This window comes from Rhinolophus hipposideros (genome assembly GCF_964194185.1).
Source record: "Rhinolophus hipposideros genome assembly, chromosome: 12".
In the NCBI taxonomy this organism is placed as follows: Eukaryota; Metazoa; Chordata; class Mammalia; order Chiroptera; family Rhinolophidae; genus Rhinolophus; species Rhinolophus hipposideros.
Genome location: NC_138058.1, coordinates 72,678,072 through 72,692,822, shown reverse-complemented (window position 1 = coordinate 72,692,822; position 14,751 = coordinate 72,678,072). Strand labels below are relative to the sequence as shown.

The window sequence follows — 14,751 nt, the reverse complement described above, 5'->3', positions numbered from 1 at the left end:
AGGTCCATGTGTTCTAGAAAGGGAAAGGGAGTTAATATGGCTGCACCCTGTGGAAACAGGAGTAAGAGCAGCACAAAACGAGGACAGAGGTGGGCAAGGACAATGTCATGCAGTATCTCTGTATCCACTAAAGAGGAACTTTCCATGTGCAGGAAGAAGCCTTGGGTGATTTTAAATAAAGGCACACACATGAGATGTACTGAGAACAATGTGAAGGATGGATCGGAGCCAACAAGAGAAGCCAGTAAAGATGCTATTGCTGTGACAACGGGAGATGGCAGCTTGGACTGGAAATGAAGGGGAAAGGACAGGTAACGGCTGTGTTTTGGAGGCAGAGCCAGTGGAACATGCTGGAGAAGAAGTGGCAGGAGGAGAAATCAAGGCTAAGGCACCAACTGGGGAATTTAACAACAGGGTGGGTGGTGGTGCATTTACTGAGATGGAGAAGACGTAGGGAGAAGCAGGTTTGGGATGAAACGAGCAAGATATATATTTGGCCATAAGTTTAAAAGTCCCTTCAAGCAGAGAATTCAAACAGAGTTGGCTACACAAGGGCAGAGCACTGAGAAGACGTTAGAGCAGGAGACACAATTGTGAAAACTCGAAGTGGAAGGCTGGTACTTGAAGCCCTGAGACCATGAACAGCACCTACAGTGATAGACATCAAGGACAGCTGCAGATTAATCGTACGTGAGACATTTTCAAAAACAGTATCATTAGACAAAAAAGAAATAAAACACCCTTCACAGAGACTGAATAGTTTTTAACTTACTAGTTCCAAAGGTAGAAATAAAACTGATCTTAAAACAATGTATGTCACGCAAGAAGAAACCTGAAAGTGGTGAGAAGTTATGTTAATCTTCCATCGGTGTCACTACCAGAAGACAAACAGGTAGCCTACCCTATCAGGTATGTTCACGTAAGTTCCAGCATCCAGCAGATCCTGCACAATCTCGGTATGGCCCTCCTTCGATGCAATCATCAAAGCTGTATTTCCATCCTTATCTGTTAAATTCACATTTGGATTCCTCTTCAGAATTTCTTTTACTGACTGTGTGTATCCTCCTTTGACTGCCACAATGAGTGCAGTCATTGAATTCTAAAACACAGAAACAAGCCCAACAAATCAGTTTATTCTAGAGAACATATGATTTATGCCATAATCAGAAAAGTGGTATTTTCAAAAAGGTGGCGTATTATTAATAGTTACTTCTGCTAATTAAATTCCAATATAAATAACCAGAAATATACCAAAAATGGCCAGGAAGCATATTTTCTATTTTTGAAGATACGTTAATTCTCTTGAGTCAACAGGACTGTTATAACATTCAATTTTTTAAATGATAATCCCAAATTGGATTCATTCACAATAAACGAACGCTCTCACCAATGTAATGAAGTATAAAATAATTGACAGGATGATTCAAAATTAAACACTTTCTAAATTAAATAACCCAAGGTAAGGTCTTTCAGACTTCAAAGAATTATTTATAATAAAATCGATGGTAAAAAACTGAAGTACAACAATGAATTAATAGCTACAGGCTATTTCAGTAAAAGTATAATATATTCTTCTGTCTTTCACAGTGACCTAGAAACCACATTTTCAAAAACTGTTTAAAAACTGCACATCTAATTTATAACAAAAAATCACCTAATATAAGAATCTGACTCATTACGAAAAGAAGTATTAAAATTGATTTTTCGATATTTTGATCTATTTTGAGATGTCATACAATTTACTTATAGAAATATTTCAGTTATTAGATAAGGCCCCAAACTAAGGCATAATTCTTTCACATATTAAAATAACAGCCTTCTCAAATTCTTTAGCAGTCATTAATTATACAGAGAAGCCACTCATCCACTTGATAAATTGTCCAAAAAGGAAGACAAGTGAAAGGCATGCCTTCCATGGCTGTCTTAGAATCACGATCTGTCTCCACACAGCACTAAAATACTCCCTGAAGGTCAGCAATTAGTACCTTCTGCCAAAATAAGAGGAACTGGTTCATATTATGCTAATAAGTCAAGTGTGATTTAGAGTTAATTTTGTTACACTGCAGCCAGAGATTTGGTAGTATTTCTTCCCAGAATCCTTTATGGGCCATCTCACATAACACTTAATTGTATAAATAGCCCATATTGTTTCTTATGCATAAATGTCATTTCCTTTAACTATATTCTATAATCTCAAAGGAAAAGCAATCTGTTGGGCTTCTCCAGTATCCCCAGCATTTGTCACAGGGCTGGGTACACAGCAGGTGCTCAATAAGGAATTAATAACTGCTATTTGAGGACAGCTGGATGGCTCAGTAGGTTAGAGGGCGAGCTCTGAACAACAGGGTTGCCAGTTCGAAACCCACATTGGCCAATAAGCTGCGCCCTCCACAACTAGATTGAAGACAACCAGCTGCTGCTGAGCTTCCAGAGGGGCGGCCGGATGGCTCGGTTGATTAGAGCACGAGCTCTCAACAACAAGGCTGCCGGTTCAATTCCCGCATGGGATGGTGGGCTGCACCCCCTGCAACTAAAGATTGAAAACGGCGATTGGACTTGGAGCTGACTTGGAGCTGAGCTGCACCCTCCACAACTAGTTTGAAGGACAACTGCCTGGAGAAACACACTGTCATCCAATATTCCCCAATAAAAAAATTAAAAATAAAATAAAAATAAAAACAACTGGTCGTTGGTCAAAGGTATTGAATCAACTTTTAAGCTTTCTAGGTTGTGACCACTGTTTTCTGGTATTTTTTAATCTCTCTGTTGGTTCAGGAAAATAAGTCACAGCTAAAAATATCCAAAAATTTACAGTATTATTTAAAACTTTAAATAAAGAGAATTTTAATCTAGAGCAAAACATTTTTCATAATTAATTGTATTTCAAACTATTTGAGAGTTATTTTCATTTACACTAACATTACTGAACAATAGTCTTTATAGTTATAGCCTCCCAAAATTTATGTGCACTAGCAATAGAACCGTAAGAGCAAAATTTATAGTACATAGTATTTATAATATGATATATTTACCAGGATAACAGAAAGAAAATGCTTGTTTTTCTGAGTATCGTTTAAGAACTGCAGGGACATGTCTCTAGTCATGTAGTAAGAAAAAAATATTCTCTCTCTGAAAACTGAAAACACATCTCTGTTACCAGCGGTTAAAATAGAAAAGATACTTACAGCTCCTTCTTGATCAACATCAGCTCCTGTGGCCAACAAATGCTTTACACATTCCAGATGACCCTTTCGAGCAGCCCAAACCAAAGGAGTGGTTCCATACTATTAAAACAAACAATGCAGTTAAAACTATCGAAGGTGTACTCAAAGAAATAAGCTCTCAACATGAATTTTGATAAAAATCACACTTTGAGTATTCTTAGATTAGTGCTTACACCAATCATAATTTTAATCATAGAGAAATCACATTTTCCCCATTTCATTTCTCCTGAATAGATGATTAACCACACTGCATGAAATGTTTTTTTAACAAATTCTAACTTTTATAATCAGTGAGTGAATTTTTCCATCATAAAGTCATACACACTCTAATTTTCAACAAGCTTTCATTGCTTCCCATAACTTGTGAAATATAAAGTTCAACAGTCTGACTATAGGCAAAAATGTTACCACAAAGTACCAAACCCAGTTTTAACCACTTTACATGTAAACTCATGCAATCCTTATCACAAGATAAGTACAATTAGTAATATCACATTTTCATAGATGCCCTGAGAGTTAGTTACAGGCTCAAAGTCACAAAGCTATTAAGAGACCCATGAACCCAACACACCTGGCTTCAGTCTGCTCTTAACCACCACCCAATAAACTGTAGCCTAGAAACCACTCAACAGCACCTTTTGCTGGAATGTAATTCAAAAGGCATCAGAGAATATGCATCACGCATAAAAGTAATGTTTTACCTTTGGGGAGTCTGGCAATCAAGAGACACATGAATACCCACAGTGACCACAGAACTTTCTGTGTTGGTGGGGATGCTCTCTAATTCTGCACTAGCCAACAGAACAGTCACTAAGTCACCTATGGCCACCAAGCACTTGAAATATGGCAAGTGTGACTAGGAAACTGAATGTTTTTAATCTTATTTTATTTTAGTTGACTTAAGGCTAAATAGCCACATGTGGCTGGTGGCTCCTGTACTGGGCAGCACCACTCTATTAATTCCATCAAACATCCCAGGAACCACACGATTGAAAGTTGTAGCCCCGATGCCCTTCCCTGATGGACGGGACCTCATGACAGCCAGAATCACAACGCTGCCAACTCAGAAGCTGACAGAGAGGAGGGACATGTGAGAGGGGGCAGCTCTCAAGTCCATGGCCTTGCAGCAGGCTTAGAGACCGAATAAGGAATAATGGAGAACTTTCCCAATTTCCATGTTCTTACATCTATATTCTCCCAGAATTAAATTCTGTTCTAGCCTCTTCCTTTATGGGTAACATTTTCTCTGGCTGAAATGCCATCTCTAACTCTACAAGTCAAAAATCTTAGGCATCTTCAACGATAGTACACATAGGCCTTCATCGTGTAATTATAAGTGAGTGCTCATCCTTGGAACACCTATTGCACTTCACCTTTATCCTTCCTATAGAACTGGACTATACAAGATCATATGCTGTAAATTCTACTTTACCCCCTCCTCTTCACATTAGCCAGCTCCCCTTCATCCCCCATTCAGCAGATAATCTCACTTTCATTATTCCAAAGATTCTTGACATCTGGCAAACACCTCTGTAGTCAGTATTCAGAACCACCTTTCAATCTCTCCCTCCCCTCCCCTCCCCTCCCCTCCCCTCCCCTCCCCTCCCCTCCCCTCCCGTCCCATCCTCCCCTCCCTCCCTCCCTCCCTCCCTCTCACCTATTTTTCTCACACCCTGGCCTCCATCCCTAACAAATCAAACCCCTTTACCTGGACTCTGCATCCTAGCTTCCTTATTTTATCTAGCACCTCACCCAATGACCTCCCACATCATCATGCTTTTCCTCTTTATTCCCTCTTCCTACAAACAGATTTAGGTCTCTCCTTTCCAAACAAACTTTTCCAACAAGCTGTACTCTTAAGATACCGTATGCAAGGTAGTTTGGGGATATAGATCGCTGGAGAAAGGGTAGAAAGGGAGGTAAGGCCTATTGTCATACATCATACCAGGGACTGATGTCTTTAGGATTTTCAGCATGAGAGAGAGAGTAACTAAACTTCAATTTTAGAGAGCTCATTCTGGCAAAAAGCAGACAGGAGTGAAGGTAGGAAGAAGAGTTACAACAAAAAAATTCAAATAATGAAGACAAGGAATCATCCCTGTCTACTCCCAGAGAGTGATGAATGTGATATAAAAACAACGCAAGGACACCTAGTACATTATACATATAAGGGACCCAACTATGAGATGTATATCTATATAAAACATGAATATACATAAATAGAACACACGTCCAAGCAGCCTCATGAGATCATATAAAAATACTTGTAACTGAGACACACTGAGTGGATGGACATAGTATGGACTGGACCTGAAAAGACCTGCTGACCTACCTTATCTGAGCAGTTGACTTTAGCACCATTCTGCAGTAAAAGATGCACTATGTCTGCATGGCCTCTCCCTGCTGCCCAGATGATTGGGTAAACACTGTACTGCTGGGAGATGGTAGGCAGGTAGGCAGGTAGGCGGGCAGACAGGAGGGGTAGGAAGGAAAGGATAGGAAGGGAGGAATTCAGGGAGGGGGGAAGAAAAAATCTTTTAGGTAGATATTTACAGCATACATTTGCTAAGAAAAGTAATTAACAGAGTAATACAAAGTAATATTCTAAAAATCAAGTTACAGACCATTCTCCACTTTAAAAACACACACAATACTCATAATACATAATTGGCAACTAAGATACACTCAACCTTAAATAAATACATATTATGAACACATTTATTTTTATAGATTCAACACAATTATCTAGCCTACAGGCAAGATTAAAAGGGATATGAAATTTGCCTTATATAATCCTTCCATTACCTGAACAAAAGTTTCTTTTTTACAGCTTCACTGAGGTATAATTGACAAATAAAATTGTAAGATACCTAAAGTGTCTAACATGATTTGACTACATGTATATTATGAAAGGATTCCCAGTCTGAGATCAAGCCTCAAGCAAAGTAACCATGCACATATTACCATCTATAAGAACGCACAGACAAATGTATATTTGGTAGATGTCTTTTCATTAAAAAAAACACACACACACTTTAAGAATGCACACCCACAAAAAACAGGCAACAAGACTTAAGAATTTCAAAATCTCCTTTGGACATGTTATATGCTTATAATTAATATTTAAGCTCTAAGAGCTGTCTTTTTGTTGATAAAAACTGAGAAATAAGCTTAGCTTGAGAAAAAAATTCTGATTGTTTTGAAATCACATTCTTCATTCTTAGCTTTAAGAAGATAGAGATCATTCTATCCACTGTGAAGTCTAATCAGCCTTCAGTATTCCCTGAGAGAACTTACCATTTACATTACAGATGAATTTCTTGTTCAACTTACCAGACCAGTGACACTTGGATTGGCACCATGAGAAAGAAGCAACTCAACCACTTCAGTGCGGCCTTTATAGCATGCCCACATGAGAGCTGTCCATCCTCCCTAAAAAAAGGAAGAGGGGAGATAAAACTCTGGATTGTCTCCAGGCACAAAAATGTCATTAATGAAGTTCCTTCTGTGAACATTATTTATAATATTCATTATTTTATGAAGTCACTACTACATATAGTTTTAAATTCCCAAGCACTCCAGAGAAATATACAATAGTACCTGAAATAAGCCAATCTCTTAAGTCCAGAAATAACTACTCCAAACTTTGTACTGTACCATGAAAACTGAAAGAGGGTATATTCATGTCGGACTCTTTCCAAGATCTACTTTGGCTGTTTAAAATTCTTTCTTCAGAAAACTTTCTATGTCCCGAGATAGTCTCCACCCTGTCCAAATCTAGACTTCTTCCAGAGAGGGATACCAGCAACCACATTCAACTCCTGCGTTAAGGCACATTAGAAATCCCAGATCACACAGTACCTCTTGCTAAAGAGACAACATTAAGACAATGATCTGCAGATCATGATTTCCAGGGGTGGGCGAAAGCATCAAGTATGAATTAATAGCATGATAAATTTCTATTTTCTATGTTACAGAAGCAATTTTTCCCCCCAGTAATTTTCTCTTTAGCTATAATGCAATTCAATAAAAGAGACCAATGTAATCAAATTATACTAAAAAACAAATGTTTTGTTTTCTTAAAATCAGTATTTGGACCAATCCACATTTACTTCTAAGAATATAAATCACTTAATCCTTTTGATGCTGTTTCATCACCACTAGAAAAGAGATTTAGAAAATACTTGCCTAATCTGAAAAAGGCAAGGCTGTAGAAAGGGGAAACAGATCAGTGGTGGCCAAGGGCAGGGGACTCGGTGCAGGGGTTGATTATAAAGCAGCAGAGTGGGGGTACAGTTGAAGTTACAGAACTGTTCTATATAGACTGTCGTGGTAGGTATGTGGCATCATGCACTTGTCAAAACCCACAGAACTGTATACCACAAAGAGTGAATTTTACTGTACGTAAACTTTTTTAAAAAGTCAACCAGAATATGGAAAGACAATACAGACTGGGACAGAATCTAACTATATTACAAATGAATCACACAATTACTTAGAAGCTGATCCTAGGTAACTTTGAAAACAATATTTTGACTGAATACTATAATGCTAAAAACAAGAACTGTACACAAACACTGTACTAAGTAGGTAGATCTGTTTCTCTCAGGGTCTGGAGTAGAAATCTGGAACTACTTTATTTGTATACCAAAGTTGAACAAATAAGCAAATATATCATGTAGATAATGAGAGCCAGATTTCTCACCATCAGAGAAGAGTGAAAGGAAGAAGGTTATGATGGATTCAGTTGGTGGTATCAATCTGGTCTCTTTTTAAAATATAAGTATACACAAACAGAGAGATATAGAAATAAATGTATCTGTATGTAGAGTTAGTATGTGAACATGCATTTCTTAATCTAACCATTGAGAAGGACTACAACCAGAAACAACAAGCACACCTTAACTCCCAGATATGGATTTCTAAATACCACTTTCCAATAAAAGGACAAGGGCTCCTTGGAAAACTGATTCCAGGACTGATAATCAGGAAAATAAGCCAGAGGAAATACAAGATAAACCTGAGCCAGAAGCACCTTGTGGACCAGAAGGAAAGGAAGTGCTTAAAAAGAAAAAAAAGAAAAAAAACGAAAAGGATAGGACGTCTTACAAGGACACAGAAGTGCCCAATGGCCAAAGCTGGGACAACTTGAGCAACAAAATAGGAACAGGCCTGAATTATAACCCAAAGAATAAAATAAATATTCATGAGTCCCTATATATTTATACGTGAGACAGAGAGACAGAGAACTCTTCCTTACAGAAGAATTCCAATTAACAAATACAGACGGGATAAGGGAAATAGAAAAATCACCATTAGAACACCCCAGCAGTAACTGCTGCACAAAAGATACATTGGCAGATGCTAAAACAAATGAGCGAAAGTTCAGTCAAAAACAGGATATTCTGTAGAATATCAAAGTATCTTCCCCCAAATCTTTATTACATAATTGCAAAGGGAAAACTAGTAATCTGACCGTGAGGAATGTGGCAGACACTGCCTTAACCACGAGATCAAGGCCAAGGCTAGCCAGTGACACAGCCTGACATCAGGTACCCTGGCTAGGAGCCCATCCCTCTGTGGTGTCCTTCCCAGTAAAGCACAGTCTCAACCTGCTCATGAGAAACATCAGACAAATCCAAATTGAGAGACAGTCTAAAAACTCCAGGTGAGTAGTCTTGAAAAGTATCAAAGACATGGAAAGGCTGACATAATTTATTTTGGTCAAATTATAAAGTTGGGCATTTAGTCAAGTCTTACATACACAATATTTTAATTTGTAAAATACCCGCCCAGAACTGTTTTAATATCATGCCCTCACTTTAATTTGTCATCCTATGCAAGAATCTATGAGATAAAAATTTTATCTTGAGAAAACTATGTCCAAATTTGCAAAATGAAAAGATTGGCACTTACGGCCTACAGCAAGAGCTATAATTTGGTACCCGTCCTCTCAAGCAAGAATCCTCACTACACTTCCTGACATTATATCCTGGAATTATTTCTGAATCCCGGATGACCCCCTGGTCACTCTCCTCTCCTTACACAAATCCTAGGGACCATGCCTTCCCTCGAAGCTCAGTGCCTTGAGATTAGGGCCCCTCAATACTAACTACTAAGGAAGACACAGTCCACAGTTTCCCTAATTTTCGGTGCCAAACACAAAGACCTTTAAATGCTGAAAGATGTTGTGATAATTACTTTGGGGAAATGAGAAATACAGAGAACGAAAAAAGTTTAAGAAATCATGTTTTTAAAAATCTTACTAAGTGTTTACACATTCATATGTATACTTTATACTTCCTAATTCCCTTGCTAATATACGTGGAACGATGAGAGGAGAAAGCCTTTGGAGTAAGGCGGACCTGGGTGCAAAACTCAGCCTGATTGCTTAGCAGCTGAGTGACTTTGGGGAAAGAGCACCTCTAGGCTCAGTTTCTTGAGCTATATACAAAATTATGAGAACAAAATTAACCCTTAGCACACAGAATTGTTCTAGAACACTGTACAACATGGTGGAATGCTGCTGTTTCTTAAAAACTCAGACCACCTATACTTCATATACAAAGTATATGTTACTTCATCAACAAAGTAAAACACGTTTTATATGCCAAGGCAGGTTAATTCCTTCCTTTCTTCACTGTTAAAATTAATTTTTGAAAAGACGGACCATTTTACAGAATAAATAAGCCAGAAATGATCCCTTTCTTCACCTTTATTCTTTAAGCAGATGTCAAGATCAAATAAGAGCTAAGATAATTAAGAATCATATCTTTTTAAACTTATGTGTATAGATGGCATATCCAAACACAATTATATTTTTAAGTAAATTTATAAATATTATTCTGAAAATTATGACTAAACAATCAAAATATTTTAAAAACTATACTATGTTCTTCTTAAAAGGAAACGATTCTCTCCTAAGTTCTAAAACACTGACATATTAAAGGGTAATGAGTTTTTTTAAATATTTCAGAATTTTAAACTCTAAAATAAACTGAAACAAATATTCTAAAAAAGGTATATTATATCACCTGGGTTTTAAAGCATTCTTGAGGGTCATTTCAACGCCCAACCCCAAATCCTAAAAACACCATTACAGGATCCCGACACATAAAAGCACACGGTCTCACACATCTCCGTCTGTTACTAGGAGTCCAGCTGACTAAGAACACGCCACACAGACGTCCGTACCATATCTCGGTGCTCCAGGTCAGCCCCACACGTGAGCAGTTCTTCCACAATGTGCACGTGCCCTTCCTTGGACGCCGATATAAGTGCTGTCCAGTTATCCTTGAACACAGACACAAATGTTACCATTTCAACACCAAAAATCACATTTCAAAATGAGGAAAAATAAACTCGAATGTACCTACCAAATGATCATAACCAACTGACATGGTCTAACCCGCTCGAAACTATTCCAACATGAAGCATAAGTTCTGGTAAGAGAACTTAAACTATCTACTCGAGTTATTAAAATGGTGTAGAAATGGTTTCACAACAGCTGTTCAGTCTTTCACTGGACTTCTAACCACACACTGCGTTTTTTTTTTTTTTTTTTAAGGAGAAGAGATGACTTAGAGCTAATTCTTGGGGCTAGCAATTACTATAAATTGAAATTAAATACTGGAATCAGAGTTAAGAGCACATTCATAGGCTATCAAACTAAAGTGATCCCATATGATATGTTTAGAAAGTGTGATAAAGAACTAGTCTCCTCTATTTTTTAAATAAAGGCTACAGTATCCTATCCTAGCTTTCATTCATGAGTGTAATGTAATTCAAATGCTCATTCAATTAAAATAATCAATAAAAAAACAGATATAGCTGTGTGGCCCTAAAAACCAATTCCTGGGGAACAGAGACAGTAAGAGGAAATGTAAACCTCAGAACAATGATTTATCCCTCAGAAGTGATATCAGAACGGACCACATCTTTCTGGCCATCATCATATGTAGTGATATTTATAATAAGATACCATTATGGGGACTTACTTAGCAATATGACTCATACATGGATATTTTCTAGGCAGACATTTAATTTTACATTCCCTATCCAGCCAGTGCCATCTGTGTATGAAAAATATGAAATGCTGAGAACTTTCATTCAAAGTAAAAGTTTCTCTCTTATTACACTTTAAAAACATGACTGAGGATATTATTGGGCAAAGTTGTTATATAACTGAAAGTACGGTGTGCAACCTAATATTTTTGAATCACTTCTTAAAAATAAAAAACACAGCCAAGTTAAGGAAAAGAAAAAGAAGACAAATGAGTAAATTAATTCAATATATACCAGATCTTCCAGGTTGCAATTAGCTCCATTCTTAATTAATTCTTTCACTATTTCCAGGTTGCCCTGTTCAGCAGCTATCATCAATGGAGTCTGGCCACACTAGAGAATGTAAAAGACACAGAGAGCTTGTAAAGATGCTGTACTTTAACCAAAATACCAGCTAAACATACCACACTTACACTGTTGTGATGGGGTGTGAAGCAACGTTTGCAGTATTTCTTTAACTTAGAATCATTTTTGGTTTATTAATAATTTAAAAATCAAAAAGAAAATTAAACTTTTTTGTTTTTACTACATTATTAATCTGTTTGCATCACTGCAATTCCATTCAAAATAAGCAAATGTTAATAACACTAGACTCTGAAAAGTAATTACCACAATATATCTACAAATCTTAAGCTATTGATGGTAACTAAATTCTCTAACAATACAGTTAGAATGTGGTATCTTAATAGAATGTTGTTTTAATAACAGATATAAGATGTATTATCAGGACTAAACGGGGAAAAGTTCACACACATACACATGCATATACTAGAGGTGCCAAAAAAATGTATACATGTGACTTGTATTCATCTTCTGTTATTGGTATATACTGAGTATTTCAATTTTAATATACTTTTTCCTTTCTTAAAATGTGTATACATTTTTTTGGCACCCTGTGTAAATGTGTAAAACTAAAATGACTTCTTATTCCTCTTATCCACTGGCAAAAAAATTACACTACGTTGAAAATATAGTTTTAAGAAACATAATTATTTTTCCTAAGTTTTATAAAACAAATACATATTTTGCCATCAAAACAGTCATACAAAAAATCTATTAGTCCATAAAATGTTGCAGCTTGGATGTTCATGACGAAATAAGAGCAACATTTTATTTACTCATATTATTGAATAGAAATAGCTAATATAAGTTAATGAAAAAGGTAAATATATACCTCTCTGTCTATTAAAAAGAACACATGACCTATTTAACTGCCTCTTAAAGATGTAAGGCCTTTAAAATCCCAAGGTGTGTGGAATGAATAACACAGAAAGAGAATTGGGGTTCCTTTAAAGAAAATATTTCAAAAAGTCCTAATTTTGTCTGGTTAACCCATTTAAAGGAGCATTGGGTCTAGAAGTTCTCTAATGCTTCCTAGAAACACTTAAAATCTAGGAGTCCAGATTAAAATTAATCAAAATTCCTAAATATTGATTATTTCATCTGCAAAAAAAGTCAATCATAAATCTAAATTCAATATGCAATCATTTATGTAAATTCAAATGTATTCCAAAAATATGGAATTTGAAGTACTATAACTATAACAAATTATAATGTCTTGTAACAATATTACTGAGGGTGAGAGCCACCTATTCCTTACTTACTCACCATTATCCTTACTGAACACCGTACCTTCTACATAGTAGGTCGTCAACAAAGATTTGTGAAAAGAATTTACTTTTAGAAACTTGACCTTACCTCATTTCTCTCATCTACATCTTTGCATTTTTCAAGAAGAGCTTTCAGAGCAGGAATGTTTTCTTCTTCTACATAATTGATTACACTCTGTGATATCAGAACTGACATTGTCACAGAACGCTGTAGTTATCTTTATTCCAATACCTGTTAGAAGCAGATTAAATATACATAATTTGTGACGAGGGGAAAAAAACACTAACCTTAACCTTAACTTGTACAAATACGCCTCCACTGGCAAGAGTGAAAACCAAGCCCCAGCTCAGCTGTCACAATGCCCACCCCTCTTTCCAAGACTCACACTCATGTCCATTTTCTCCCTCCAAATAAAAGAAGCACTCTGCTCCATTGCTCTCTGCTGTCTTCTCCGCCTGAGAAAATGGCAGCTCCACTCCATCCTTCCAAGGGCCAGCCTCAGAATTATCTATGACCAACCTCGCCCTCTTACACTCTCCATTCACTCTCTTAGCAAATCCTTTTGGCTCTACCAATGAAATCGACTCCACGTCTGATTACTACTCCCCACCCCCGGGCCAAGCCACAGTGATGTCTCCCCCAGATCCCATTGCTCTGCCACGTCCATTGTGCCTGCCCCACAGTCCCTGCTCCACAGGCAGCTACAGTGACCTTCTGAAAACACAAGTTGGACCAGAGCTTCTTAAACCGTAATACCGAATCACCTAGAGACCTTGTAAAACACAGATGCCTGGGCCCTCCCCTCAGAGATTCTGACGGCAGGTGGGCAGGTGTGGGTGCGGCCTGGAGTCCATCTTGAACAAGCTCCCAGGCGCCCCACACAGTGAGCAGGACTGAGTCAGGTTATGTCGCTGCTTGCTCCAAGCCCTCCCCTGGCTTCCCAAAGTAATCCACTGTTTGACCTCGGTCTGAGTGACGGGTTACACTTCTAGCCTCATCCCCCAGCACTCCTCCTCACCCACACCCAGCACTGGGCCACCTGGGGCCCCTGCACTGGCCTTTCTGTCGGCTGAAACTTCTCTCCCACAGGCACGCTCATGGCCGCCCCCTTACCTCCTGCGCTCACCTCATGAGGCAAGTCTAACCTGCCCATGTCCCGTAAAGTAGTACCAACCTCACTCACACTGCACAGTGGTCCCCGCACTCCCAGCCCTGCCCGGCTTTATCTGCTCCAGGGCACTTACCACCATCAGCAATACAACATACTGTGTGCTGACTGTCCATCTGCCACAACTAGAATGTAAGTCCCGAAAGAGTAGGAACTTTGTTTTATTCAACTGGACACCCAAATGCAAATAAACAAACAAACCTCCACTGATACCTTGCACCAAACACATATGCTAACACAAAATTGATCTAATTATAATATCAAAAAGCACAAAACTTCTAGAAGAAAACCAACTCTTTTGGATTCAGCAAAGATTTCTTTGATATAAAACTAAAAGTATGGCCCTTTAAAAAAGAAAATTGATAAATCAGAGTTCACCAAAATGAAAAGCGTTTGCTCTCTTAATAAAATTGTTTAGCACTGGTGACTCCTTTTTCCTTCCATTTCCTCCTCTTGTACAGCAATGTCTACACCTGGTACCCATGCGTGTAATCTCACTGCATCTTACAATACATAACTTTTTCTCGGGTTTCATAGGTTCTCAGATAAATAGGAATTGTGCCTATTCCTGTAGGATGGGCTATGTCCACAGCCTCACTCACACCTGATTTCGATGATGAGAATTAGAAATTTTGAGCTGACAAGATTCAAATGAGATTTTGGACTCTGAGTTGATGTTGTGAT

At 37.8% G+C, this 14,751-nt stretch overlaps 1 protein-coding gene across 12 annotated transcripts in view; it reads right to left on the bottom strand.

The window, feature by feature from the left end:
• KIDINS220 (kinase D interacting substrate 220) overlaps positions 1 to 14,751 on the bottom strand; it is a 91,717-nt gene that overhangs the window by 66,592 nt on the left and 10,374 nt on the right. For 6 of the 12 annotated variants that reach the window (XM_081069351.1, XM_081069342.1, XM_081069349.1 and 3 more), the window contains exons 2-8: positions 12,987 to 13,130; positions 11,523 to 11,621; positions 10,419 to 10,517; positions 6,558 to 6,656; positions 5,557 to 5,658; positions 3,186 to 3,284; positions 902 to 1,099 (exon numbers count right to left, since the gene is read on the bottom strand). In XM_081069351.1, the coding sequence (XP_080925477.1) occupies positions 902 to 1,099; positions 3,186 to 3,284; positions 5,557 to 5,658; positions 6,558 to 6,656; positions 10,419 to 10,517; positions 11,523 to 11,621; positions 12,987 to 13,094 (804 nt within the window). In that variant the 5' untranslated portion in view covers positions 13,095 to 13,130. The remainder of the gene's footprint in view (positions 1 to 901; positions 1,100 to 3,185; positions 3,285 to 5,556; positions 5,659 to 6,557; positions 6,657 to 10,418; positions 10,518 to 11,522; positions 11,622 to 12,986; positions 13,131 to 14,751) is intronic. The other 6 variants (XM_081069347.1, XM_081069350.1, XM_081069352.1 and 3 more) reach the window with 1 other exon arrangement.